This window comes from Aulonocara stuartgranti (assembly GCF_965226115.1).
Source record: "Aulonocara stuartgranti genome assembly, chromosome: 16".
In the NCBI taxonomy this organism is placed as follows: Eukaryota; Metazoa; Chordata; class Actinopteri; order Cichliformes; family Cichlidae; genus Aulonocara; species Aulonocara stuartgranti.
In genome coordinates, this window is record NC_138952.1 from 28,490,970 (window position 1) to 28,518,393 (window position 27,424).

Consider the following 27,424-nt stretch of genomic DNA (forward strand, 5'->3'; position numbering starts at 1 on the left):
TGTTTTATTGTTTCATTTTTCTTTACCATGTCTCTGCTTGCCTTTCTGTAAACGACCACACACCACTGGCAGAATACTAGCCAAAATAAAATCATAATTATAGGGGAGGGTATAAGAAAAGCCAAGGCACTGAAGTGAAAGAGAAACACGATGCAATAAAAACTGGTGGAAATGATTCATAACATTTTTAATACCAAATGCTTACACCGTATTCTTTTTGCAAATATTGCCATGTAAAAAACTAAATTCAATCTCACTGTATACAGGAAGTACATGTTAATACACATTGACTTACATTATATTACCCCCAAGATTCATTGCTGCACCATAAACCTGCCATTTTATTCAAAACTCCAGGATCAATCTGTTATTTTACACAATAGTGGAGAAACTAGGTTTGGCCCTTAAAATGTGACGCCCTACTATTCTGACCAACACGGATTTCAACACAGTTTAACAAAGAAAATATAGATGTTGACAACTATTAAAAACTGGGGGGAAGCACTAGAATGGCTTCTGCATAATTCAAGTTTTCAGTTAACCTTATCTGGTGATATGTCTTAATAGTAGGTGCATGCAAAGTGCTAATTCGGCAGAATAATTAGTATCATATCTGACCGTGATTTCTCATGGTCAGAAATGACAGACAGAATTCTTGGGAACAGATCTCTGGAAGTAAAGGAAGTGTACTACTTGCAAAGGGATAAATAATAATTGCAAGCACACTTTGCAGGCCAGAGTTCCAAGATTTAGCAAACAGGATGGGTACAAAAGTATTAGGAGGACGTATTAGGATGATACAAAAGCAGTCTAAATCTGGGCCACCTGGTCCAAGAGGTGGTGATAGTTGACAGTGCAATTACTCCACTAAATTATAATTTCCTGTTCTGACACATCATATTTGGGCTCCACGGCTTTTCAAATGAAAACATTTTGCTCTACTACAAATTTCTGACGGCTAGCGGTACTAGCTATGTTTCATTTTATATGATAAGCCTATAATATATAGCCACTGTTGGGTTGAACAAGGAAATGGCAAAGTTCTCAATAACTTTTCACAAGTAGAGTTGTGGAAATTATTTTTATTTTCATTATATGAAAGGACAGTATCACAATTGTAATGTGCACACTGCATCCTGGACAGAAACAGTTGCATTTGAAACATCTGCTGCTGCTAAAAGGACATTGACTTTCTGCAGGCATGCTGTAGACTTTGTGTTCATATATAAATTATGAAAGAAAATTAATGTGCCCTCTTTGGGGATTCGTGTCAGTGTTTGTGGGACTGTAGCTTCAGGTTTGTATTGTTGACTGGAATCTACATGAAAAAATGCATCTCGGGCCATGTTATGGAATAACGCAAAAGAGGTTAAATAGTTAGTGTACCTAGTGGCTTTCTTCAGCAAGAGATTAAGTAAGTAATGTGTAATATATTATTTCTGTTGAGCAACAATCCTGACATGAAATATCGCACATGGAAACATCGCAAGCAGCTATTGAATGGATATGCTGTCCATCAGCATTACACTGAAAAGTACATATAACCTGCCAAAAATGGGAAAAACAGTTTTGCATAATTTAAGTGCTTTATCTTGTTTTTTGAGGTACAATCACTCTCGTGCCGATCAAATTTCCATAGGAAATATTAAGTCATGTAAAGGAATATGCATGTTTAACAGTGTGGTTTAAGTAGTAAGAGATAAGCAGGATGAGAGAGCAGAAACTTACTGACATATTAAAAGTGTTTTTATGTGAAGTTACAGAAAAGAAAATGCAGCTAAAAAGTGTTAAATGAACCACTGCAACACAGAACTGCTGCAGCTTCAGGTGTCACTCTTCATGGATTCATTCCGACGGTCTTTCCGAGACTGGATCCGTGCACATTTTGGACACTTTTTCACCACAAAACACTTTTTGTGAAAGCAGGCTTTGCACTCTGTGAAAGACAGAAGATATTCATAGGTTTTATGTATCCTGCATATAAACCCAGTGGCAGCATATTACTTGTTATATTTGTGGGGGGGTTGTCAGAAGAATATTATGAAGTTGTACTAAGTCAATCCTGGTTTTAGTCTATAGAGGAACACAGACTGCATCTCGCTTTGTCTATGCTCACCTGGACAGCGTTTACATATGTCTGTCTGAAAAGGAAAGATGATGTCTTTCTCTCTGCAAAACTCACAGATAAAACCTCGGGCAAGACACAGCTGTGTGAAGGAAGTGAGAGAAGAAAGTCAAAATGATTTAATTTCATACAAACATTCACACGTTTTCCTCCTCTAAACGTGTTGTATTCCTGGCTGTATTTAACTGAAATATTGTCTGAAATGTTGCGTACTTGTTTAAACGGGCACAAGGATAGGAGTCGTGAAAAGCTATTTCTTTAAGTCATCATTTACATATTAAGTCAGGTGAATGGGCCTGAGATCTACAATCCCTAACTTTAAAATACATTTAAAATTAGAAATGCTTTTAATTTAGGTAAGCGGCAATAATATTTAATTACCAAATGCATATCATCAGCACTGGAAAATAATAACACTGTCCTTAGGTAGAAATGTACTGTCTGTACTTTCTAGCTAATAAATAACATTAAAGAGGCCAGGAGCCATCTGGTTCAGAATGACTGACCTCACAGTTTTCCACATGAGTAATGGCAGACTGCAGCACTGCTTTGGCCTGTGGAACCAGCTGACCCTTCTTCACCTTCTGTAGGTCATCCATGGAGAAGAGGTTTGACTGCTCCCTCAGATGAGCAGGGAGATGCTCCAGCTCAGCCAGCACACTAGGACACAAACACAGGGCAGATTAAGTTACTAAGTAGTTACTAGACCGTGTGTGAACTAGTAAATCTTATACCTAGCATACAGTCACGGCCAAACTCTTTATTTATTTACCATTAAAAGGTTTTTGAAACTTAATAAATCCTTGTAATAGTTCTTTAATATGTGATAGAAACATAAAAAAATACTCAGCAAATTTAATGAAAAACACATTTTGATCCACTGCCAAACCTGTAAATGAAGTAATGTCTTTATTTTATAAAACAAGGACATGAGCTGTTTATACATACATACAATATATATCAACTTTGTATTATCTCCAAATGTTACCTTTGTGATAATCTGCAGGCTTTTAGCAGCTTCTTGATTCCCAGCAGCTGATCCTGCACCTCCTGATGGGAGGATAGAGGGACATGTTAAAAAGGAATACAAAACTAAATGAAAACAACCTAATAGTTTGTCATTGAATTTCAGTATCGGCTTTGAAATCTAATTCCACAGACTACTTACTAAATACAGTAAAAGAATAAATAAAATGCCAGGATTCTTCCGATGGCTATCGATATGTTTTTAAATGTGAATGATTGCTTTCAGGCATCTATGATCACGGTAAGCACAACAGTAATAATTTAGTCATTAACTCACCCTAAACCTGTCCAGTTCTTTCACTTTACTGTACAGATTTTTACCAACACAGGTCAGGTCAAACAGAGGCTGCTGCCACACTGAATCCAGCAGCTGTTTGGAGAAATCACTCACAGGGTACCTGAAATATCAGGATTATTGTGAGTTATGATGATGTTACAGGGTTTAGAAGTGCACTGCAAGTTATTTAGAAGTAATTTACATTTACAAGACATTTAATCATTTCAGTTTTCTATATGAATTAACTATACATTTAACATATGTTAACAGTTACTATAATATGTTGTCTGATTTGATCACCTGCCAAAATCCCAGCAGGACAGTACTCGACCCGGAATCACAGCCTCTGAGCCGCTGTGACAGCAGTCACAGAAATATCTGCAAAAATGAATAACAACAGATCAATGATTCATTTGTAATAACTTCATTATTTAAATATAGATGGTTTAATATCTGATTGCAGGAAAACTTAGCTCATATTTGGGTAATAACATGTTATTTTCCATACCTGCCGAGGTATTCACAGTACCGCAGTTTCTTGATGTACCCTGGTGGGAGACAGAGAGTCTTATATTTGGTTTTGCTGCTTGTTACATTGTGAAGACATGGCTGAGGCCTGTGTTTGGTATTTACTGGTACTCAACCTTGATTACTATAGACAACAATGATTTCAGTGAGGAACAGTTTTTTACATTTATTTATTCCTTTTTAAGAAATGACAAAGTTACATTTCACAGAATGACTTTGAGTTTTAGACAAAAATGCTGAATACAGTTGTATTAGTGAAGTGCATGACTTATAAATCTCTCTGCTTTTTCGGTAATGGAAGCATTTTCTGACTATAGTTTATTCTCCTGTGGAGGGATTAAAAATGGTTTTATGAATGCGAATGTAATGTTCAGATAAAAACTAAAACAAAAATCCTCTGCAATTCATATTATGTAATGCAGTACTCACTGGGCTCCACCTCGGTCCCACAACCTGCACACAGGAAGTGTTGCGAAGCCACTACCTCGCTTCGTCTGAACAAAGAAAAGAAACCCACACACATTCAGCTCTAAATACACAATCATTTATAGCATCAGAAATAAACCATTTTTCCGCTGCGCTGTTGTGTCATCACATATAAATGAGACCTGTGCGTTGGCTGGACCGTGAAGATGATCTGGAAACGTGGTGGTGCCCAGCTCAGGGATCCTCTCATCCTGGTACGCTGTCGGATCTCTTCTGTCAGGCTATCGCTGCTCACCGCCACATTTTCTGTACCCGGCAGCTGGTATGAACAGGAAGAACAGAGGATACTTGTGGTCATTTCTGGAGTCCAGTCCCAGCAACGTGTAATAAATATGCGGGAAAGTTTTCTTTGTCATCAGCCACCAATATCTTATTATATATTTATCTTGCATTAAAATACCAAGTTGAGAAAGTGTTATAGTCATAGTTGATTTGTGGTTGCTGTTCTCACCTCCTGAAGCGAGCTGCGAAGGCTTTGCCGGCCACGCTGAAGCTCAGTAGAAGGGAGCCAACGTTTTTTGAAATCCAACACCAGCTGCTGGGCTAGCTGCTCAGCACTGCACCATGGACATCATAGATTTAGTCAGATTTAAAAGAACAAGCGCTTACATTATTAAAATGCATGTTTACTGAAAGGAATAGGTTTTCTTACTTTTTTAGAGACTCTCTCTGAGTTAGTGTATGATCAACTCCACAGTCTGAAACAGAAACACATAATATGATGATTATGTTTATTCTCGTTTAATCCAATATTAAGAAAATAATTTCTATATTTAGTTGATATAATAATGTATATGTGTTGATAAATGTCATAGAAAAAAAACAACGTTTAAAACAATCAGTTCCTGATATAAAGTCAGTGAACACTAGGGGGGAAACAAATACTGTAGGCTTCAAATTTCCAAGCGCAGATAAAATCTAGATACGTTCACAGTAAGAAAGCACTTTCTGCTGATCAAAGCATGTTTATATGAGTTCTTTGTTGCTTTTGACTCAGATGGAAGATTGGTGGAAAGGAACAATCAACCTGTTGATACCATCTTCACAGCATTTAGGCTGTAAGAAATTAGTCATCCTGTAGCTTTTTAGTCTGGCTTTTTGTCTAAAAACATTATCCGGACAAAGTTGGGACAAAGGAAGATGTAGGACGACCCATTCCTGGTCAAAACAATATGTTTGATGAGGAACTATTTAAGGAATGTGTGTTTCATTAAAAATAGAATTTCTTACCTTCGAATCCGCTGTCAGTGGAGAGCACAGACAGAGTTTTCATTTGATGTTTAGGCTCATCCTTCCCTGCTTCCTCCTCCGCTTTGTCCTGTGTTTGCTGCTCTACACATGGGTGTGTTTCTCTGTGTGACATCTTCATGTCTTCATCAAGATGTCTTCGCTTGTATCTCTCTCGTCTAGGATCAACTCTGCTGTACTTTACTTTATGCCTGTGTAATCTAAATGTCTGCTTCTGTGGCGAACTCTCCTGTGCAGAGCTTTTATGTCTTTCCTTGCACATCAGGCAGTTTGTGTCCATCGTGGAACGCCACTGATCTAAGCTAAGAGTCCATTTTGCATTTTCGAGCATCTCCAGCACCATGTCCACCACAATAAAATGAGCGTTTTCCTGCACACAGACAGACACTGGTGAGACGCTGCTGAGAGCATTTGGCACCTGTCTGCTGGCACAAATCTGGCTGTGATTTCACATTTCTATATTTAATGCCAAACACTATAGTAACCCGATTAAAGGCATAAAATGAAGTAATTCATAAGTAATTCAATAAGGTAAAAAAAAAAAAAAAGTTCAGTGTCTTAGATTTACATTTACATGGTCTAATAGTAACAGATGGATAAAGATATGTGTTTATTAATGGCATGCTAAGGAGGATTGTTGATATATAAATGATAAGTTAAGCACTTGCTAATACCTTACTGATGTTTAATAGTGGGACATTATTCTACCACCTTTAATTTCATATATCTGTAGCTTATAATTTGCAGTTGTATGACTCAGCCAATAATTTTTAAAATAAGCAGCTTGTTTTACAATAGAAAAATAAAGGGGTGTGTCATTAGCGTTTTTATATTTACTTTTATTAATTTCATTGCAAAATAAATAAAACTGTGAATGACTGTTGGGGGAAAAATGTAATGTACCTTTTCCAGTTCACAACTGGTCTTGTAGATCTCTGCAGGGGATGCTGGGATATCACTGCTGCTTCTTTCTTTGCTTTGTTGTGTTGAGGTAGCGCATCCTGATGAAACACACACACACACATAAATAAACTGACTGTGTTTCTAGCCTTTTTAACATTTATATGTTTTCAGTGTTGCTAACGTCAGGTTCATATTTGCATTCAGTGCACTCAGTGTATCACTGTTACTGTCTGCTCAGTTCTATATGTTTATTCTTGGGCTTTATTGAGAGTATAAACGTGGGTATTCATAAAACACTAAAAAGTTTTCTCAAGATTATGCCAAAGGAAAAGGTGGCAATATAAATGTGTACAAAGGCCTACAGTCAAAGCCTGGAGTAGCTTTACATGTTTCACAGTTCAAAATAATCCCTATTTATCGTATACGTTTTCCCTGAATCCCTGAGTTTACACTCATGCCTTGAATCCAGCTTCTTTCTGATGTCCTTCTCCTCACAGAACTTTCTCTTATTCTTTTTTTTTACTTTTACACCTTACAAGTACAGTGTGACGTCTGGGTTTTTATGAGTTGTTGCCGTCAACTTTTATGTCTCTTAACTTCATCACGCTGAGATTCAGAAGTGTTTGTGGTACATTTGAAAGACGCCATCCTAAATAATCTTTTCCCTTATTAAAGAAAATCTGCAGCTTAAAACCGGGAATGAAATCATAGAGTTAGTGTGTTTTTGGACATGGTTAGTCTCCTTATAGGCACAATAAAACTGCCAGCCACCCTTTACTACTTGACACAGCTGAAAAATACAAAACAAAAATCAGTAAACCCCAGTAATGCTATTTTACCTGGTGTGTTGTTGGGAATGCAACTACTCTGGGTCCGCCTTTTATGCTCCTCAGCTAATCCCTGCTGACCACTGTAGGGAAGGTGGAGGCTGGGAGTCAGAAGCCGTTTCAGATTTGATGAGATAGAGGTAGAGCTTTGCTTTTTAGCCATCTCCACTGCGAATGACAACTGATAGGAGCTCGGTTTGGATTCCTGATCCTCCCCACTGCTGGATGTCGACCACTCCTGGGGACCCAGAGACGGTGAACCAAAGACAGGAGATGGTGGGTCCGAGCTAAAAGCAGAAACATTTCACTTTAGATGGAGAGGTTTCAAAACAATGCAAGTGAAGATCATCCAAGAAATAAACACCAAATTAAATGTTAACCATTAAAAAGCACATATTGTGCATCACCTGACAAGCAGCTGAGTGGCATCAAATGTTTACTCATCACTTTAACAAGTAATTAGTTGTTAGTAGTTAGTGTGAGCAGTGAAAATAGTATGTTCACTGTATTTTCAACAGAAACATGAGGAATATCCTGTTTCTTCTTTTTACTTTGAGGCATAAAACCATAGCTGCAGAAATAAAATAAAGGTCTCTTTATTTACTCATTTCAGTTCCTGTTTGCTCATAGGCTCTTGGCAACCACACAACTTTCATGACATTTACCATAAAGTATCTCAAATGTCAAACACTGTGAGTCCTAAGCAGTAAACACTGGCTCCTGCTGCAATTATTCACAAGAAGTAAAGCTTGTTGTTTACATATACAGCATACTGTGTAGTGTTAACATGAGCTTATTAGTTTTATTGTGTTACTTTACCTCCAGCAGCCAGTTATCCCACAGTAACTGAAGTCTCTAAAGCCTTAGCGCCATCAAGTGGTGCTAGATTAACACTGTGGTAAGCAGACTGTGCTATATTCCTATTCACTATTAGGTATGAGGTGACCACAAAGCAACAACCTAAATGTGGGGCAAAGAGTGTGTGTCTGTGAGACAATGTGGGACAGCTGGTGAAATGCTAAGAGAGGGCCTGCACTTTTCATGTGTGTAATTTAAAAAAATAAACACACAAACTAAAGGACAAAAATACTCATTCATATGAAGGAAATTTTCCCAGCCTGCTCACTGAGGAATGCAAGGTTGTGTTTTTCATGAGGCTTCTTTCGCTTGTCTGTTCCCTTTTTCTATCCCGATAACTAGGAACTGTTGTGCGTACTGAGCAGTCTGGTGACTTTTGGTTTCAGCAGGACGGCATTCACACAGCACCGTGTCTTATTTAGAGCAATACATATTTTGTAAAATTGGCGTGTGCTGTGTTTAGTTCGCGTTACAGCTGGAACTCAGTGAAGCTGCATTTCCTTTTCTCTGAGTTCGACTCCACTAAAAAAGGCAAAGTTGTGACTTTAAGGTTATTTGTTTCTTTTCCCCATTTATTAGCTTAGTGTAGACAGTAAGTGAATCTGCATATTACCTAGATACATATACGGTGAATAATGTCTCCATAGGTCAAAAAACACTTTTTCTTTTACAAAAATGTACTTTTGGTGTAGTTATTAACAGATTCACCTGACATGGAAAAGCTTTGAGACCAGGAGGAAGCAAAAACAAAGATTCAAGGGAGCCCAACTTTGTGTCTTCCTACTGCTTATCACAAATCAAAGGATTACATCAGGAAGGGCCAAATCAAACATGCAGATCCATCCACTGTGGACACCCTGTGGGAAATAAGGGTGCAGCCATATAAACTGAAAACTTAACTCTAACTCTCCTTTAATTAATTTTATAGTTATCAGATCTATACATGACTAATGATACCTTTTTGTGAAGCATCTTGCAAAACTAACTGAAGTGTCCTAATTTTTTGCTAAAGGATGCATAAAAGTATGCAATATAGACAGTTTAGTGAAGTGTAGAAGAGGCAGAACAGGTTAGTTAGCTGTACCGCTGTGGAGGTTCCAGTGATGCACTATGTTGGACTGGTGCAGGACAGGCTGTGGTGCACATGTTAGGTATTATTTTAATAATTTCTACCTTTGCTACTAGCTTCATATTGTGTAGGACTGGGATGGACCATTAAATTTCCCAAGGGTGGGACTGTTGTGTTGAACTGCATCAAAAAGCTGAACTCAGTTCGGCTCAATATTAATATTATCTCTATAAATGGCCACTGTCTGTTAAGAGTAGATGTTACAATTTGTCAATGCAAATGTGAAATAAGCACATGCCAACATTGTATCACTATAATCAACATTCCCACAAACAATTGTGGACAAAGTGTGTTTTGTAAAATTTCCAGATTTTCTGTTTATAGTTTAATTACATCATTTGCAGTTTTGAAAATGCAAAGGAAAGTCACATCAACAGCAAATGCAAGATTTGCTTTCCATTGTGCATATGAGAGCTCTGGAATGTCCTTGTCACAAAATTTCTGCTCTGTTTTTAGCACTTTGCCTACGCTGAGCCACCTCCCCCATGTGTGGGAACCTATGTCACCATGTTCAGTCTGATGTGCCTACAAAAGTGCAACAAACTGTCGGTGATTCAATGCTCCTGCCCTGATGAAATTGACTATTTTAGTTACAGCATCAGAAACCTGATTCATTTTTAGCACTGACTTACACTGCACGTCCTGCTGTATGATACAGTTCAAAAATACCAGTTCCTGTTTTTGGTTAATTTCATTTTGCATCTGCTTCAAAAGCAGATTTGAACAGCCATAGTTTGTAACATCAGCCTGTTTGTCCCATTGCAGAGCTTGCCTCTCCAATCATGCCTTTCACTCAACACATTCCTGATAGCTCCGCTGTCCACTTTTCAACTGAAAATCCAGATTTCCTGCAAAGGTGTTGAAAGACTCTTGATCTTGCTTGGAGAGTGGCATATTCTTAATTGCTCCTTTCCTCTCAGGTGCAAAAGAATTCACCAAACATTCACTGATAAACTCCCCATCAGAGTATGAATTACAGTTTTAGCGATTTTGTTGGAAGTAAAAATAAAAAACTGGATGATTAAAGATTGTTAAAGAAAAAAAGAGAAGGGCTTGTTGCTTGTGTAGCTTTGCTAGCAAAGGTTCAGATGTCGAGTTCTTGTATTTCTCAATCCTTAAACATAGTAATCTGCTCCAAAAACCACACACATGGCTTTACCTGTGACTACAGTAAATAAATACTTAGAAGACTGTGTGTTAAAAACTCTGCATCAGGGGGTCTCAAACTTAAATGAGCTGTAGGCCACTGCTGCTACTGTCATTTCATGTGAGGGCCACTGTAGTGTTCAAAAAACAAACAAATAAGAAAACACCCACAAATATTTCTGAAAATCTAGTGTTTTGTTCGTTTTTTTAATAATTTCAAATATTGTATCACAAGACAAAACTACAAACAGGAAGACTTTTTTTGTGACTCTTAAATAACTGAAGCCTTTTATTGAACTACCAAAGAAACAAATCGGTAAACTGTTTCTGACCAGACACGTGGCAGCACTTCAGCTATGATAAGAATGCAGACATAAGTGTACACATGAGTTTTTGACTGCTAGTGAAAACTGTCTTCTTCACAAATAACTCTCACTAAACTCAATCCCTCAACATGTTTTTACTCTCTGTTCATATTGCCTTCATATTAAATAGCTTTTTGCTTTTTAAAGGACTTATTTTAACATTGCAGTCAACAACAAACTAATCTTCCCTAAAAAAAAAAGGTAACTTCAAGAGCCAAATTGTATTATATTTCTTCACGTCAATATACAGGCCTCAAGTAGGTGTGACGTGGGCCACAAGTGGCCTCTAGGCCGCAAGTTTCAGACCCCTGCTCTATATTCTGCATCAGTCTTTCTGACATATTTCAGGGCCAGCAAACTCGAAGTGGCATTTACTTGCAGACATAAATGCATGTTTTGTTTTGTTTTGTTTTTTCATATCATCTTCACAGCAAAAGAAACTAAGTTCTATTGTGATTTCCCACAAAATGTAAGGACTGTTTGCTGGCTGAAATGGGACAAACTGGGTGTATATCTATCTATATTATGCTTAAATCCCAATTTCCAATTGGCCTCACACTGGCAGGGGCAACCAAATGGGCCAGGTGGAGCCCGGGGCCATACCATACTCTGGGCTGATCTAGAGGTCTGGAAATCAGCCTTTTAGCTCTCTGCTTATGTCTTATTTAAATCGAGTTAGCCCAAAGAACAGAAAATATCAGAATAACAGCACAGCACCACTACACCCAATTATAGGGTTCCCCCACCAGCCGAATCCCATTTTAACTCCTGGTCCTAAGTATCTGAATAATACAAGTGTTAACATGTTTTATGCCACCTACAGTTTACCTGTGCGTACTGAACTGTCGCAGTAAAATCATGTAGCATGCAGCTTTGTTCAAGTGGACAAAGTTGTTGCTTTGTGTGGATTCCAAACAGCTAATGATAAAAGTCATTCATGAACTGTAGCACTCAAGAGAAAAGACTGAATGACTCATGCACAACTCTTACTTCAAGTTTGATACGATAGTTACTGGTTTGCCCATCATCACAGCTTACAGCTTATTTTAGAAAAGCATCACCTAAAAAAGCACCTTTAGAAACGTAATATAATCGTTTAGGCTTTGTCTTTTTTTACCCATGAAACCCTTCCCTGGTTTCTTCACCCCCAATGAATAACAACAAGACTTTAGAAAAGTATCTATCTTGCAGTGTTGCCCTTTAAAAGTTAGAGTCACTCAGAATGTGGGAGACAGTTTCAATATGTTTGAGGAGGCATTGTGTTTTTTTAAAAGCACACTGCACTCTGATCGCTCTACACACTGCTCAGCCACAACAGATGCTTTAGCTGATAGGTGTATCTCACCGCACTTTGTTATTATTTCTTATATAATTAGTCGTATATTCCATCTATGACACATGTAGATCTGTGTTTCTTGGTCATTTTTTTATTTGTTATGCAATCATTTGTAATAATGATATTGCTGAAATGTTTTGTAATGCTTTGAACATATATAGTGGTTACCTGGGACTAGATGTATCATTTACTCCTCCGTGCCAGGAGATGGGCCTGCTGCGTCTGGAAATGACCGGACTGCTCCGGGGAAGGTGGAATTTTTTATCCTCTGGATCCAAAAGAGAAAGTTCCTCTTTGCTCTGGATGTCAGTATCTGTCAATACTATGTTGCCTTTCTTACACTCATCACTCAAACCCTCACTGCTGTGGCTGAGTCTGTCTGACTTGGAGTCAAGGAAAGATTTAAAATTGAGGCAATTGACTTTTGTCTGCTGGTGGTGATGGGAAGATGATGAATTTGCTTCTGCTCTGTCAGTTTCTGGTGGTGACAGAAGGAGAAGTGGGTTAGAATCCATAGCAGCTGACTGTTGTGTTTGGTAGCAAAGCAAAACAAGGGAGACAGCAAAGAAAAAGTTAGGCCTGATCAATATGTATTCCAAAGGCATTCTTCGTTTTAATTGCACGTAGATTTTTGGAGCTGGAACCAGAAACAGAGACTGTTCTGGAAAAGATATGTCCAGATAATTTCAAGCTAAAAGCCTAGAAGTTTTAAACTAAAGCTTTGCGATAAATGTTTCAGTAACTCTCTGGTGTTTCCTGTGTGGTGGCGGTCATACGTCTTTCAAGATGCCTAGAACAGAAGGTTTACAAATATGTGCTGGATCTTACCTGTAGATGCCATTGTAGGGCTTTTTGACTCCACTATGTCCACATACCAGCTGACATACTTGGAACTATACAGAGAGGAGGACATGGTGCTGTGGCTTCCCATCTGTGCAGAAAAAGAGAGGCATTGTTTCTCAATTACTTTGAAGCAAACTTCCTGCTGCTTTCAGAGCAGAGGCAACACAAGTACCAGTTGTGTTATTGACTAATGGTTGTACAAGATCAGAAAGTATTAAATGTTCTGTAATATTGTGTAAGTTATTAAGCTGCTGAAAATGTTGGGAAGGTTTATTAGTTCTGCCACAATTTGGAACTGATGAGAATAAAAATAAATAAATAAATATACATATTCATTAGGCAAGGATATGCAAGATTGTAACCTAAATCTTTATCATAATGCAAATTTTAAAGTGTGAAGGTAACTCAGGGGAGAGTTAAAGATTTTTCAAATTTAAAACAATTACAAATACACTGTCATCCGAACTCCCAGTGTGGAGCAATGCATGCATTTCCCAGGAAATGTGGCATCATAGACTTTTTACTTGTGCAAGTCACAACTGCACAGAGTGTGTAGCTGAATTATTTCATTAGCTCAAAGTAGAGCAACTGTTTGTCTGTGCCATCAACTTCTCTGGATGTTCTCAATTCTTTCAACTGGCAAGTTATAAATATTACTACATCCACAGATGCTGATAACTGTTTGAAAAGGGGATTTAAGCATTTATGTAAAGAGTTAACAGAGTTAAGTGATGCATGTGTTTATATACACTATTCTTAATGACTTGTTTTGCTGCACAACTACTATAATGAAGAAGATCCTTGTAAAAAAGGCCAGGAAGATCGTGAAGGACCTCAGCCATCCCAACAACAGACTGTTCTCTCTGTTGAGGTCAGGAAAGCGATTCCGCTCCCTGAAGACCAACACAGAGAGACTGAGGAGGAGCTTCTTCCCGCAGGCGATACGGTCTCTCAATCACACCACCACACAGTACTGACCCACACATACAGTTCTTACACACACACTGGACTTTCTGGACTTTGGTTTTGCACAACACTGGTCACTATATTCTTCATTTCCGGTTAATACTTGTACAGCTGCTGTTATTGTGTATATATTTATTTATATTTAGATTCCTTCATACATTCTTATATAGTTCTATATTGTGTATTGTGTATTTTGTTGTACAGTTATTTTATTTTCAACTTTAATTTATATATTTATCTTTATCTTATTCTTCCCAGTTAAATTTACCCTTCATTCTAATTTGTGTTGTACAGTTATTTCATTTTTAACCTTAATTTATATTTTATTCCTTCTTAGTTAAATTTACCCTTTTTAATTTTTCATATTTATTTCCTATCTTATTCATAGCCTTTTCCTTTTTTGTTCTCTTTAGGTCACGAGCAGTTGTCCAAGCATTTCACTACATATCGTACTGTGTATGACTGTGTACGTGACAAATAAAATTTGAATTTATTTTATTTATTTATTTATTTTAATATGTTTTTAAAAGTTCATACCAACCTTATGAATTCAAATGGAGGAATTCAGTGTATTAAAAACATAAAACATCATACTAAAATAATGAGAATAGCAGAGTATTTATGTATAACCATCGTTCAGAGGTATTTGGGTGTTTTTATAATGATAGTTTCTAAAACTGAACCAGAACATGGGTGTCTTTTAGGTTACAGCAGATGGGGCTGAACATCAATCGTTCATTTCAGTTGCTTTCAAAGACCTCACAAACTCTCCTGGAAAACAGCTACTGTGGCCAATACGTCATAAAAGCTAATACATGCTAGCAAAGTCTTTAGTTCATCTAGAATTAGAACAGTCTCAGCCGAGAAACTCCAACAACCATGTGCAGAAAGATCTAAGATCTAAGCTTTCATGCTTTGTAAAATAACCCAGCCTGTGCAGTGTGGGTGTGACTCTGATAAAAAAATGGGTGTTGGAGACATCACTCTGTGAGAATTAGCACTATCCTGTACGCAAGACAAAACATTAGAACTACGAAGCATATCAGTCTACATAAAGGTTATTGTAAAGACCTGACAGTGAAAGGTAACACTGAGAAACTTGTTAAATTAATGACGTTTAAAAAATTATTTTATTGTTTGAACTCAAATTTTTAAAAAAAACTCGAACGCTTATAAAGCCAACTAAAACAAAATAAAAATACCCAGGACATGTCTTTAGTTTCAGCTGCTGTCAATACAACCAGATAACTACAACTTACAACTTAACTTTTTTTTTTACATGACTTACACGTAGTCAGTTCTGCCTAACATAATGCAGAGGTTAGTTGGTGATTTAAAAAGATAAGAACTTTCCTGACATCACTGTAGCTTATTGGTCCTGAGTTTAGGGCACCCTGATGGCCAACTTCTGCTTTTTTACTTTTTTTTTTACTTCTACCTGGGAATAAATGACAAGGCCTGCTAGAGGGGGATTTTAGGCTAAAACATGATCCATGACGATCAAATTGAGGTGTCACAAGTGGTTACTGGTTACATTGGTACTGAAGTGTTGTGAACCGAATGTCACCGTCTTTGAATCTGAATAAAGCTGGAATGTTTAATCAAAGATGAGAAATCAGCGTAAAACACAAAAGAACTAAATTAAATGAGAAAATGTAGCACTGAACAGCCTTCAACGTCATTAACAGACCTCACATCCAACTAAAACTACAGTTATTTTATAGTCCACCCTCTGTATCCTCATAACACACATATACAACAAAATGTATCCCCAAACAAATCTAAGAAGTGGATTTCAAAGATTTGAGATTTAAAAAAAAAGGAAGAAAACAGCCAAAGATATTTCAGTGCAAATACAAATGTATTACTCTCAAAGCGACACAGAAAGCAGTTTCTACATGAGCCCTGCTGATTAATCTCTCTTATATATCGCTCATATATCTTCAAGGAGCTGCTTCGCTTTAATCAGCAAACAGAGCTTCCTGTATGAATGCAGAAGTAGATTCTAATTGTAAGTGATAATGTCTAAAATATTTCCCTTTTTTGTTTCAGTCAAAGTAAAAAGCAACACGTTGGAAGCAGAGAGAGGGGGGAAGGCAGACAGCAGAAGCAGCACTGACCAGAACACAAAGCTCAGGCTACTCACCAGTTAGTGACTCGAAGAGGAAACCTGTCAGTCTGGTGAAGGGAAGACTAATGCGAGTCTTCAAAAAGCTGCGGCAGCTGGAGAGAAAGGAAGAGGGCTGGTTGGTTTTCAGCACTTCCTGTATTTAAATCAGGTTTGTATTTTCTGTGTCTCAGCAGTCAGTGCTGGGCTTTTTTTCCACTAAGAACAGAGACACCAAGAAGCTCTCAGTACACCGCACAGCACCTTACCACAAAATTACCCTAAATATGTAATCTGCCACTTAAAAAAACACAGGCTTCTGACTTTTTCTCAACTATTTAATAACAGGGAGTTGATTCATTATGTATTAAGTCATGCTTTTATTTTAGGAGCGTTCATAATACATAACACATAACATATAATTAAAATATTTCTTGTTTCTTTCATTCTAAAGAATGAAGGAACATTTAATGAAATATAATCAGATCGATTATAGGAGCAAAAGTGTTTCCTTAAACCCATTGCAGGTCTTAAATGTTGTGTTCAAAGGTTCCTCAATTTAAACACCGTCACAGACGCGAGTGCAAAGGTTTCGTTCAGCAGCATATCTTACGTGACATTTCTCAGTGCTCAGCAAAGGCTGGCATGTTAGCTGGCAGCTGGCAGAGGTGAAAGAGGAAGTTCTAGTACAGAGACAAGTATCAATGGCCGAGGGTGTTGTTGAGACGTGATCAGATTGAGACACTTACCTCCAGTCTTTACCTCCAGGTGGCAGCATTTCAGAGCCCAGACATAGCTCAACGTCAGTTGACATTCGGTTGATATTTCAGAACAATTGGTATTTCAGATATAAAGGATGCAACCAGGAATTGTCTGTCTGTCTGTGACAGACAAGCGAACCTGTCTGTGTTCACTTCATATACTGCATTTCCATGGAGGTTTGCATGTTTCAGTAAACTGCTGCAACATTTCCTATTTTCCAAGCAACATGAGAGATAGCATAGAACTTTTGCACAGTACTTTAGACACGGTCAAGTCGACTGGTGAAATTCAAACCAGGTTCTGAAGGGGGGAAGTGATTTAAATGTTTTCGTGATGCTCAGGACTTTTTCAGTTAATTTTTAACTGCTGTAACAAAGAGACCTTACAACTCTGGGATGAATAAAATATATTTCAACTTTGCCATGTCTTCTCTTTAAGGGGTAACTTGATCCAGTAGACAAAGCAAGACGAGTCATCTGAGAAAACTCTTATAAGTCTGATTTTAAACTACAAGTCTAAATGTAATGATTCAGTAAATGTTGTAAGTAAATATGGCTGTTTTTATTAGTGATTATGAAATAAACATTACAACTCATTTGTTTGCTTTAATAAAAGATAAAGATAGATGACTGAGTCTTTTTGGGAAAGAAACACCGAAATCTTAAACCGCAGCACTTCATTCTTTCAAGCATGAACATCCAGAGATGATTTGAATTTCACTTTAAGTGTATACTATTGCATATTTGGTGTACTTCCTCATTTTTTAGCTGGTGAACATGAATACCAGACTTTGTAGTCAACAACAACAACAACAACATATGTTTTGATAATGCCATTCAAAATGCCATAGAAAGTAGGGACTTGGTCTGGAGTCAGTGTCGTCTATTCCTCTGTTATTTTGTGGCTTAATCAGATCTCTTTCATTGTTATGAAGACCACATAATTGACTTACAGTGAGCTCAACTTTTTTGTAACATAGTCACTATTTTGGGGGTAAAAAAAAAAGTGCTTAAAAAGGAAACACGAGCTACACATTTCCTGAAACACACATTTTTACATCCTGGTACCTCATTGACATGACATCACTTTATGTCAGAAAATTGTGATATCAGAAAGAAAAGAAAGCTCTAACTGGTAAAAACGTTTTTTGTGAGAAATATTTGAGTCGCTTCTTAAACTTCTTCCTTCCACTGCCTCGTGTTACTCCCCTCTTCTCTGCTTTGACTTTTATGAAGATAAAAAAGGACATATGTAATTATACCCATGTGGAAAATAAATAGTAAAAACTTATAAAAGACTTGCATAAGATGTGGCCTACTTCATACAGTGAATCATAGAAGGCTTATATGATTTACTCATGAAAGTGGCCACTTTCTCATTACTTTCATATATTGTTTTAGTAAGTATCCAAAACATCCAAGTTTCATTTATATAATTTTTCAAGGGCTCTTATATCTGTTTTCAGTCCTGTATGCTTTTCACACAAGTTTCACACAAGACAGATACAAACTTTATAAGATTTATATATATCTTCTCCATATGGTTAAACTGTGCATGCAAAAAGCAAACTGGCTAAAAATTTGCAATAATTATTGAGTTTGAGTTAATCTGTAAGATGTGTTGTGTGTTAGGTTAGCAAAGGTCCTCACAAGTATGTAAGTATGAACAAGTGATGGTGCTCAGTGTAATCAGGGGTCAGCACTGTGCATCATCTGCTGATGCAAGCTCGTTATGTAATGAGCTGACTCAGCACTTCCTTCTGATTCCCGGTGGGACTCTCTCATTATCACTCATGCACACACACACACACACACACACACACACACACACACACACACACACACACACACACACACACACACACAAGCTTCATGTACACAGGATGGTTGTAAATAAGGGTTTTTGGCCTGCAGCACGAATCAGTTTCTCTCCTCTCATAGAGCTGCTTTCCGGTGCTTTAATCTCAAACAATAAAATTTGATCAAATGTATATTTATGGTTCATTTATTGTTCATTTGGAACTGGTGACATTACTGCTCATAAACTGCAGCAGTGGTGTTGCAGATAGTGTAAATATGACATTAAAAATGAAGAAAAAATTGTGAAGGTTTGTACCAATTGTTAAATCTAAAACTTACACAGAGAGAACTTACATTACAAGAGAACTATAGTTACAATCTTCTATACACTTTTCACTGCATTGTTAGTAGTTACTTATTCTTATATCCTTGCTAAAGGTAACTGGTGTGACCTGGATATCTTGGTCTCAGCAGCCACTTTAGTCAAAAGGAAACCACCATAACTTAAGCACAGGCCTAACTGCAAAATAGGACACCCAGCCCTTTAGTCTTTAAACCTTGTGTTTTAAAGCAAAATGAAAATTTCTGAGATAACTAACTATAACAGATATAACAGAGATTAAACTCTATGAGAAAGCTTCAGTGCGCGAAATGTGTTGTTTGTCGCTTTTGTCCAGCAGAGGTCACTGTTCCTTAAATTTCAGCCCCACTTTCATTTTCACTGCCTTTCACGGGCCGCAAAAGGCTAGTGCGCAGCCGCACTGAGTGAAAAAAAAGAAAGAAGAAATGCGGCGTGAGACCGGAAACACTGTTTTCAAAATAAAAATCGTAGCGCAGTAGAATATCGTCAGTCATCTTTATATAATAGATTATAAGAACAGAGTTGAGGCCACATAACCACTTACACAATTGCATTAACAGTGCTTTACCTATACATTTGCAATCATGGTATATTAATTCCCCCTCGTATCTGGATTTATAACCACATTTCAATGTTAAGACCTTTACATTTGTGTCTGAAATATTTAATTTGAAATTTAAAAAATGAATATCTAAATTATACCCGAAACGGCTTCGTATTTATTATTTCATTCCACCGTAACATTGGCCTGGTCGGTGTACAATTTTGAAATTTGTTCCCCGGATGTCGCACCGTCCAACTGAGACGCTTGACGACACGCGCAGACCTCCAGGCAGACGCGGCGGCGACAATCACGAACTCAGAACGCGCGGCACGGCCACGGACGTCTGTGAAGTCAGTGTCCCGCTGTTTACCTGAACGTAGCCAACCCCGCGCGCTCTCTCGGACATAACCGATACACGGACACGCGCAGCGGAGAGGCGGAAAATTATGGCGACGTTGGGACCGGAGTCGGCTCGCCCCCCTCTGGGTTCTTCTCCGTTAGTCCAGGCTCACATCGGCAGCGCCAACCTGCCTCCCAACCGGGGCTTAGAGCGGGCGCTGGAGGAGGCGGCGGCCAGCGGCGTCCTCAACCTCAGCTGCCGAAAACTGAAGGAGTTTCCCCGGACAGCAGCCAACCACGACCTGTCGGACACGGTGGAAGCAGGTAGGTTGTTCTTTGGTGTATTGCACTCCCCCAACAGCCCATCCCGGTTAGCTTTTAAGAAGGGGGGGCACACCGGTGCTGGGCGGTAACTGCTCCCCGCTATAAACGCGTCACGGCGGCGTGGAGACTCCTTTAAGTAACCGCTGGACGTTATTTACAACATTGGCATTTCCGTTATCCACGAGGACTAACTGAGCGTTTGCTCACGAAGCTGCACGGGTGGTGTGCCGAGCCCTCAGCCCTGGTGGTGTTTGCAAGTTGGAACTTTGGCTTCACCTGAACCGGATGCACAGTTGACTTTAACCCCTCCACTGAGTTGTGTTTAGCCTCCTGACTGGCCTCATTGTGACCTGAGATTTGTTCATTATTGAGAGAACAGTCATAGGAAAAGTTTCAAGTTTCCAAATGACTGAAGCCCTGTGTTTATGGAGGGCTATAGTGAAAGTGGGCACTGGAGCATTTATCACTGATCCGACTGTTCAGTGGAAATCCCCACTACTTCCTTTTAATCCATTACAAGATGTAAACAGGCATGGAGAGTTGGCTGAACCCCGACACACTCAGTCTGTGCTGTTTTAGGCACAACATAGCTATTTTCTTTCCAACCCAATCCCCTATCACGTTAATTACCAGAACACAAAAGGTTATGTGTGTGAAGTTTTCTAACATAAAGGTAAACAATAAAAAAAAGATGTATTTTTGCGCTGTAAAAGCTGAAGGAAAGGGTCTTTAAGAAAAGCAGATGTTGTTTTATATGAGGGTTCTTTGTTACAAAGAAGGCTTGATATAGGAGTCATGAGTTGCGCTCTAACAGACCAGTTACCTATCCATGTCATAGACTGTAGGTAAAAGATGGATGTAGCCACCATGCAACCCTCAGTTGCTTACTGAAGACTGATTATGAAGTCCTGAGCTGAGTTTTTTGTTATTGTTGTCATGTTTTGATACTAGACAAGGACAAAGGGGTGGAGCTGACTGTGAAAGAACTATGCATACACCTAGGGTGATGTCTTGTGATTCATAAATAACTAGCTAATTAGCATACCCTAAATCAGGGGTGTCAAACTCAAATACACAGTGGGCCAAAATTCAAAACTGGAACAATGTTGCGGGCTAACATTAATATTTATTGAAAAAAAAAAAATTTATTGAAAAAAAAATCTTCCTCCAGATATAAGAATGAATCTTTTCTTATGGACTCAAACAAGTTTTGCTGAAAAACTGAATATGGAACAAGCAAGGCTTAATACTAAACGATATATATATTAGCTGTGTAATATCAGTAGGCCAGCTCTAATAATAATTTGGTATGGCTTCGCGGGCCAAATGTAATTACACTGCAGGCCAAATGTGGCCCACGGGCCAGAGTTTGACACCTATGCCCTAAATAATCCTGATTTATGACTCTAAAAATGATAATAATTTGGATTTAAACTTGAACTTTATTCAGTATGATCCAAAATCAACAACCAAGCCCATAAACTCATCAGGAAAGTGTTTACTCTGGTCAGAGAATAAAGGAGTCGAGGGCAATTTTAATGAACTTCTGTACAACATATGTACATATATGTAATAGCTTCCTGTCTGTGTGCTGGTAAGGCTTAAATTTGGCTCTGTGGCTGCATTAAAGGACAATAATATGACTTGCTAAGTGAAACAGGCTTTTCAGAAGTTTGTGCCTCAGTCTTTGTGAATAAAATTATAGTGTGGGTTTAATATGTTATGTAGAACTAACTAGCAGTGTTCTGTATCTTTGCAATATATGTGTACAGGCTATAGAAGCAGTTAGCTTATGAAGTAGCGCTCCACTCTCTTTTTCATATGTGATCACTTAGGACTTAAAAATAAATAAATAACATGGTAGCAGCCAAAATGCTAACATTGAGCTTTCAGTGTAAGGTCCTAAACCAATGGCTGATGGCTGCTGGTGGCTGCATCCGTCTTCTAAATACAGTCTATGATCTTGGTGTATAGGGCTTTGGAGTTGACGTCACGCCGCAGTGCATTGTGGGATTGCGGCGCCATGTCAGAAGGCCACAAATCAAAACAAACACACTGTGTTGGAAGCGGGACTGCCAGAACCTTGCTTAAAATCAACGCAAAAGACAAAGGGCTGTATCGTGACCGTTGCGCCCAGACGCCAAGAGATGGTACTTGGAAAAAATAGTGTGTGGACCCGTATGAAATAAGGCAGTGGAGTGGAAACCCAGACAGCCTACCGCCGTTGTCCTATCCCGATATCTTCGCTTACCCTGTCTGTGGAGTCAGCGCATACACGGCCAATCTTTTTCGGAATTATAAATTCCTGGAGACACACATCTAGTTCTAGTTGGGTACAAGATTTGGCCGTTTTTAAGCCTCCACGTTGTGAGTACGTTGACCATATGACCAAGATACAGCCAGCTTGCCAGCTGTGCGTTGCCATGTAAATAGTTTGCATTTCATGTGTATGTACTTGCTAATTACAGGTGAACAGATCTTGAATAAAAAAAATAAACATACTTTTCTTTTCTGTTTCATATTTCATATGCCTGCAATAATGCCAAATAACTCCGTCAACATGACGTGATTCTATAGCATCACACATTACGATGTTTTATCTAATTATCTATGACCTCAGCGCATTCGAAATACACTAAAAGCCTATTAAGAGAGATATGAATTTATTTAGGACTCACCGGAAAGAAAATGCTGCGAGCAAACCAACAAAAAATTGGGGATGGCAGAGAACTCGATATCCGCTCATCTGACCGCTGCAATCCAAGCCTGACATCTTCGTTTAGTAATATCGGATACATGAAGTCCCTCCCCTTGCCTCCAGGAGGGGAAACGATTAAAAGTGAGCCCATTTTCCAGCTTCTTGCCTTCCCTATCGTGTGATCTAACGTTGCAACCGACAACGCAGCACGTACGAACCATAGCTGACGCTTCCGTGTACTTTCTTTGGCCTACTGTCATGGTGGGAGGGGGCGTGGCCCAGCTCCCGTGACATCACGCTCCAAAGCCCTATATTGTGAGTCTTGATAAGTATGGCCAGAAGCAGGACTACCTTTATCCATACTGGGGTTCATGATTGGCATTTTCTTATTGATACATACCAGGTCAAACGGAGTATAGGATATAAGGTGCAGGTCTCTGTGGTTATCAAACAGTCAAGTTTTCATCACTGACCTACTGCCCTGATCCACATAAGTTTTCAGTGTTCGCTCTGACATCATGTGGATTCATAAGGTTAGATTTGGGGGCATGCTGGTTAAGCTGATTTGCTGTACTGTGCAGGCATTTTATCTTTCAGCTTTTAAAAGTAGTAGAAACACTGGGTTAGACACGTGCTCTAAATGTTGCCTGCTAATGCCGTTGGCAACAAAAACTAAGTTGTGGCTGTCTTTGCTCTTCAGAGTAAGTGAATAAATGGGTTGGCTGTGCTGCAGTGAAGACAAGTGACGTTACTTTGCTGCACTTCGGTCTCTAACTTTGTTTATGTACACTAAAAAAGAAATGTGGATTACGTAACTGCTGCGGAGCTCACGTTTACAGAACCATACACCCACCCACCCACGCATGCATGCACACACACGCACACCGCAGCAGCAGTATGAAGTCAAGCGATAGAAGTGATGGCAGTAAAATGAGAGTGTGAAGATTGTGTGCTACAGTTTAACAGCGTTCCTGCTGTATATATTAGGGATTCCTGGTCATGGACAAGACTTTGTGATCTGGGATGTTTTGTGTCACTTACATACCAAATGACCTTTAGAGAATCCTTCTTATAAATCTAAGAGGGTGCTTGTCCTGCCTCTTATCCCTAAGAGTCAGTCAAGAGAAAAAAAGAAAGCAGGTAAAACTGGGCCCTAACAGTTTGCAAGCTGTAGATGTTTGTGTAATATGTGTCAGGACGCTGAAGGCATTTTCCTTTAAAGTGACAAGATGTTGTTGTACAAAAATGTTGTTCCAGAGATTTATAGAATTGCTGTCAAGGGCCATTGAATCTGTTCTGGCAGCACGTGGTAGCAAAACTTCTTACTCCTAACACTCCTAACACTCTGTTTATTTTTTCTCTTTAATTTGATGCCAGTTTATTTAATGCTTTCTTACCATGACGGTCTCAAGGTGCATCATCCTGATGTAGTGGCTTACAGATCCATCCTGGAGGAGACAGAAATCCCATTGGGGTTGTGTCAGGAAGGGCATCTGGTGTGAAAGTCTGCCAAAACAAACATTCAGCGTTACCTGCTGCGATGGCTCTATGAATGAGGGATTAGCCGAAAATAGCTTTTAAGGTGCATTATCTTAACCACTTCAGGAAACAGAAGGAGGTGTCAGATTAATGAGATTAATGATTTCATGTACATAGTTAGGTCATAAGTGTTTATTTAATAGTTTGTTGAGTTGTCACAGCAAATATTTGGCAAATAGGCCAAATGAGAAACAGTCTTTCTTTCCGTGTAAAAAAGTTGAACTACATATTTAATCCTTGAGTTATCTTTATATGAGGAAAAAGAAGGCCAGTCTCATCAGGACATATCAGTTTTTTTCTGCACAATAAGGAAATGCTGCTGCAGGAAATGAAAGAACTGTCACAACTCTCTGGCTTTAAATTGTAAGAAACAAAACATGTAAAATAAGAGAAAAGGTCCTGATGCTCATTATACAATAGATAAAAGCTGTAAAACTTAGTCCAAACATATGCCTTTCATCACATTTCATCACATTTTCCAGAGCTGTCCACTGGGGCCGGATTGGAGCATTTGGCAGGCTGATTCTGACACCCCCCCCCCCCCCAGGCCATATGTATGACACCCCTGTTTTAGGATAAAGGAAGGGTTCAAAAAAGCCAGAGAAAACAGTGCAGCCATGAGGATTATCAGCCTTACGGGCTTCATGCATTAAGATACGTGGGTTCAAAATATCTGTATCAGCCAATATTGGCCTTACTGACTGGTACCTCCTGCAAATTCTGGCTCAATACTCGAAGATCATGGGATAAAGGGATAAAAAATGATAAACATTTGGTTGCATGTCAGCGTATCGGTGTATCAAAGTTAGAGCAGGGCGATATAGCCAAAAATATTTATCACGATATATATTTGAAAATTTGCGATAACGATATAACCGACGATATAATTGATGCGAGACAAAATACAACTCCACAACATTACTAGCGCAACCTTCCATTTATTTTCACTTAAACAAGAAGCTGGTTTTTATGTACATTAAAGCTTTATAAAAATTTAACAGTGCAAATGCAAATTCCTTGCTGAAAGTTTAACCAAAAGGCATTTCCAGTAGAAATGGGCTGACATATCCTGAGCATAACCATGTATAATATCCACTGAAGTTAAAAAGAGGTGCTTTGCAACATTAAACTGCAGTGTGCAGTACGCATTTTTCGGACCATAAGGTGCACGGGATTATAAGGCACATTAAGCGAAACAAAGCAGTCAGATAAATCAAACTTTATTAAACTCATTCTTCTTGCTTCCTCCACTTCTGTACCATTGATTCATTAATGTTGAATTCTCTGGCAGCTGCTCTATTCCCATGTTGCTGCAGTATATTAATGACTAACCTCGTATTGTGGATGGATTATCTCAGTTGTTCTCCTGACTGAAGTTTGGTCCGTTTACAGTATCCTGCCATGCGATTGCATTTGTCTCTAACCATGAAGAACCTTCACGTTAACTTTTATAAGTGGAAAAGTGTTAGTGTTCGTCCTCCAGCTTCACTGTTTATGTTATGCTAACATAGCTGTGTCGCTAGCGATCACGTAGCACATCATTATATACCAGCTAGCCCAACTTCAGTAACCCTACAAACGTCACTGCTGTTTAGTTTCCTGTCTTCATTTATGTTGGAAGTGATAGCAGAGCTGTACGTTTGATTTTTTTTCAGAAATCTCTCAGTCAGAACATGCAATATCATGCTTAGGTAACTAGCGAAACTAGCGAGCTAACTTCCGCTAGCTTCCTGCTAACTTCTAACTCCGTTAAATGTAATAACTTTTGTTTTCATGGATGCCTGGAAGTTAAACTTTATAGTTACACCTGGTAAAGCAGCAATGCTGATCGTTTTATTAAAGATGAAAGAATTTAGACAGTTTTTAACGCTCAGTGATGCTGCAGTGTTCGTTTGACCTGAAGAATACGGAGTTTAGGACCCAGATTACTCCCAGATTTAAGAGCATCTTAGTCCGACAAATATGACAATAACAACGGCCGCTTGCATGTTCTGCAAAAAAATGTGCTTTGTTGTGTATCTGACGGACAAACACCAAACCAGTTCCACATCACGGAAGTTGCACCATTTTTACAAACCAATTCTGGTTCATCTGTTTCACTCAACAATCGGCCATGTGCGTATGAAAACAAAGGCACTGCGCATGCGCGTTTTACTCCCATTCTATCGCGATATTTCATTTTCCTATCGTTGCCTAACATTATACCGGTATTACCGTGAACGGTATAATATGGCCCAGCCCTAATCAAAGTATCTCTGGCGCTGGGAAAAAGAACCGAAGAAGCTTGAAAATCCTGCTGTAGACATTTTGGAGTGGATATGACCGACATGCTGGTGTGACAGTAGTAAACAGTGGCCTGTTGAGTTTTCTGTAGTGAAGATGGAGGCGTCTCTGATCACACAGCAACTGTGATCAGTTCCCATGAAAAGAAATGAGATGAGACAGAACAAAGTGAGTCACTGTGACAGACGAGCGTGCTGTGGAAGCACTCGTCTTTAAATGCACACATGCACACGCGTATTTATATAAATCAGCTAAAGTGCACACAGAAGCAGTGTGTCAGAGTCGACAGAAGTGCAAGGACTCACACTGTGCTTCCTCCTAGTTTCATATCAGCAGCCGCGCAAGTCTCGGCTTGTAGTGAAACACAAGCTGGAGCTGCTTTCCTTACAGCCTCCTCCCACTAATGGCTTCTCTCAAACTAAGAGGTGGCTTTTTGTTGGAAAAGAGCTACTTTTAGAGTGTTTACAGTCACTCGGGTGAACCACGCTGAAAGGCGGGCTGAAGAAACACAGAAAGATGGCGGGTTTAACTCCTTTCTGCAGTTGCTGTTTTGGGCCTGCTTCTGCCTGTTCTCAAACCTCTATTTAATACTTAATCACACCTGA

General features: G+C 38.9%; 2 protein-coding genes across 7 annotated transcripts in view; one reads left to right on the plus strand and one right to left on the minus strand.

The window, feature by feature from the left end:
• Positions 1-1,062: 1,062 nt before the first annotated feature.
• rubcnl (rubicon like autophagy enhancer) lies at positions 1,063-26,799 on the minus strand. The gene is made up of 19 exons (XM_082508514.1): positions 25,869-26,799; positions 24,395-24,503; positions 16,210-16,286; positions 13,083-13,185; positions 12,423-12,732; positions 7,433-7,707; positions 6,594-6,691; positions 5,673-6,060; positions 5,095-5,140; positions 4,894-4,999; positions 4,565-4,701; positions 4,386-4,450; positions 3,937-3,976; positions 3,729-3,806; positions 3,429-3,549; positions 3,114-3,175; positions 2,632-2,785; positions 2,117-2,207; positions 1,063-1,936 (listed from the first exon to the last, which is right to left on the minus strand). The coding sequence occupies exons 4-19, from the start codon at positions 13,183-13,185 to the stop codon at positions 1,824-1,826; spliced, it is 2,187 nt and encodes a 728-aa protein (XP_082364640.1). The 5' UTR covers positions 16,210-16,286; positions 24,395-24,503; positions 25,869-26,799; the 3' UTR covers positions 1,063-1,823.
• The window catches only part of lrch1 (leucine-rich repeats and calponin homology (CH) domain containing 1), a 101,002-nt gene continuing 92,970 nt past the window's right edge, over positions 19,393-27,424 (plus strand). Inside the window, exon 1 of one of the 6 annotated variants that reach the window (XM_082508509.1) lies at positions 19,393-20,299. In XM_082508509.1, coding sequence (XP_082364635.1) covers positions 20,083-20,299 — 217 coding nt within the window. In that variant the 5' untranslated portion in view covers positions 19,393-20,082. The remainder of the gene's footprint in view (positions 20,300-27,424) is intronic. The other 5 variants (XM_082508508.1, XM_082508511.1, XM_082508510.1 and 2 more) reach the window with 5 other exon arrangements.

What these genes read in the sequence shown, in the direction of transcription:
- rubcnl (XM_082508514.1), bottom strand. Translation starts at nt 13,185, where the DNA reads ATGGGAAGCCACAGCACCATGTCCTCCTCTCTGTATAGTTCCAAGTAT. An exon ending in AATGATACATCTAGTCCCAG is followed by an intron (nt 7,708 to 12,422) that starts GTAACCACTATA and finishes TTCTGCTTTTAG; the next exon opens with CTCGGACCCACCATCTCCTG. An exon ending in CACTGACAGCGGATTCGAAG is followed by an intron (nt 5,141 to 5,672) that starts GTAAGAAATTCT and finishes TTTCTGTTTCAG; the next exon opens with ACTGTGGAGTTGATCATACA.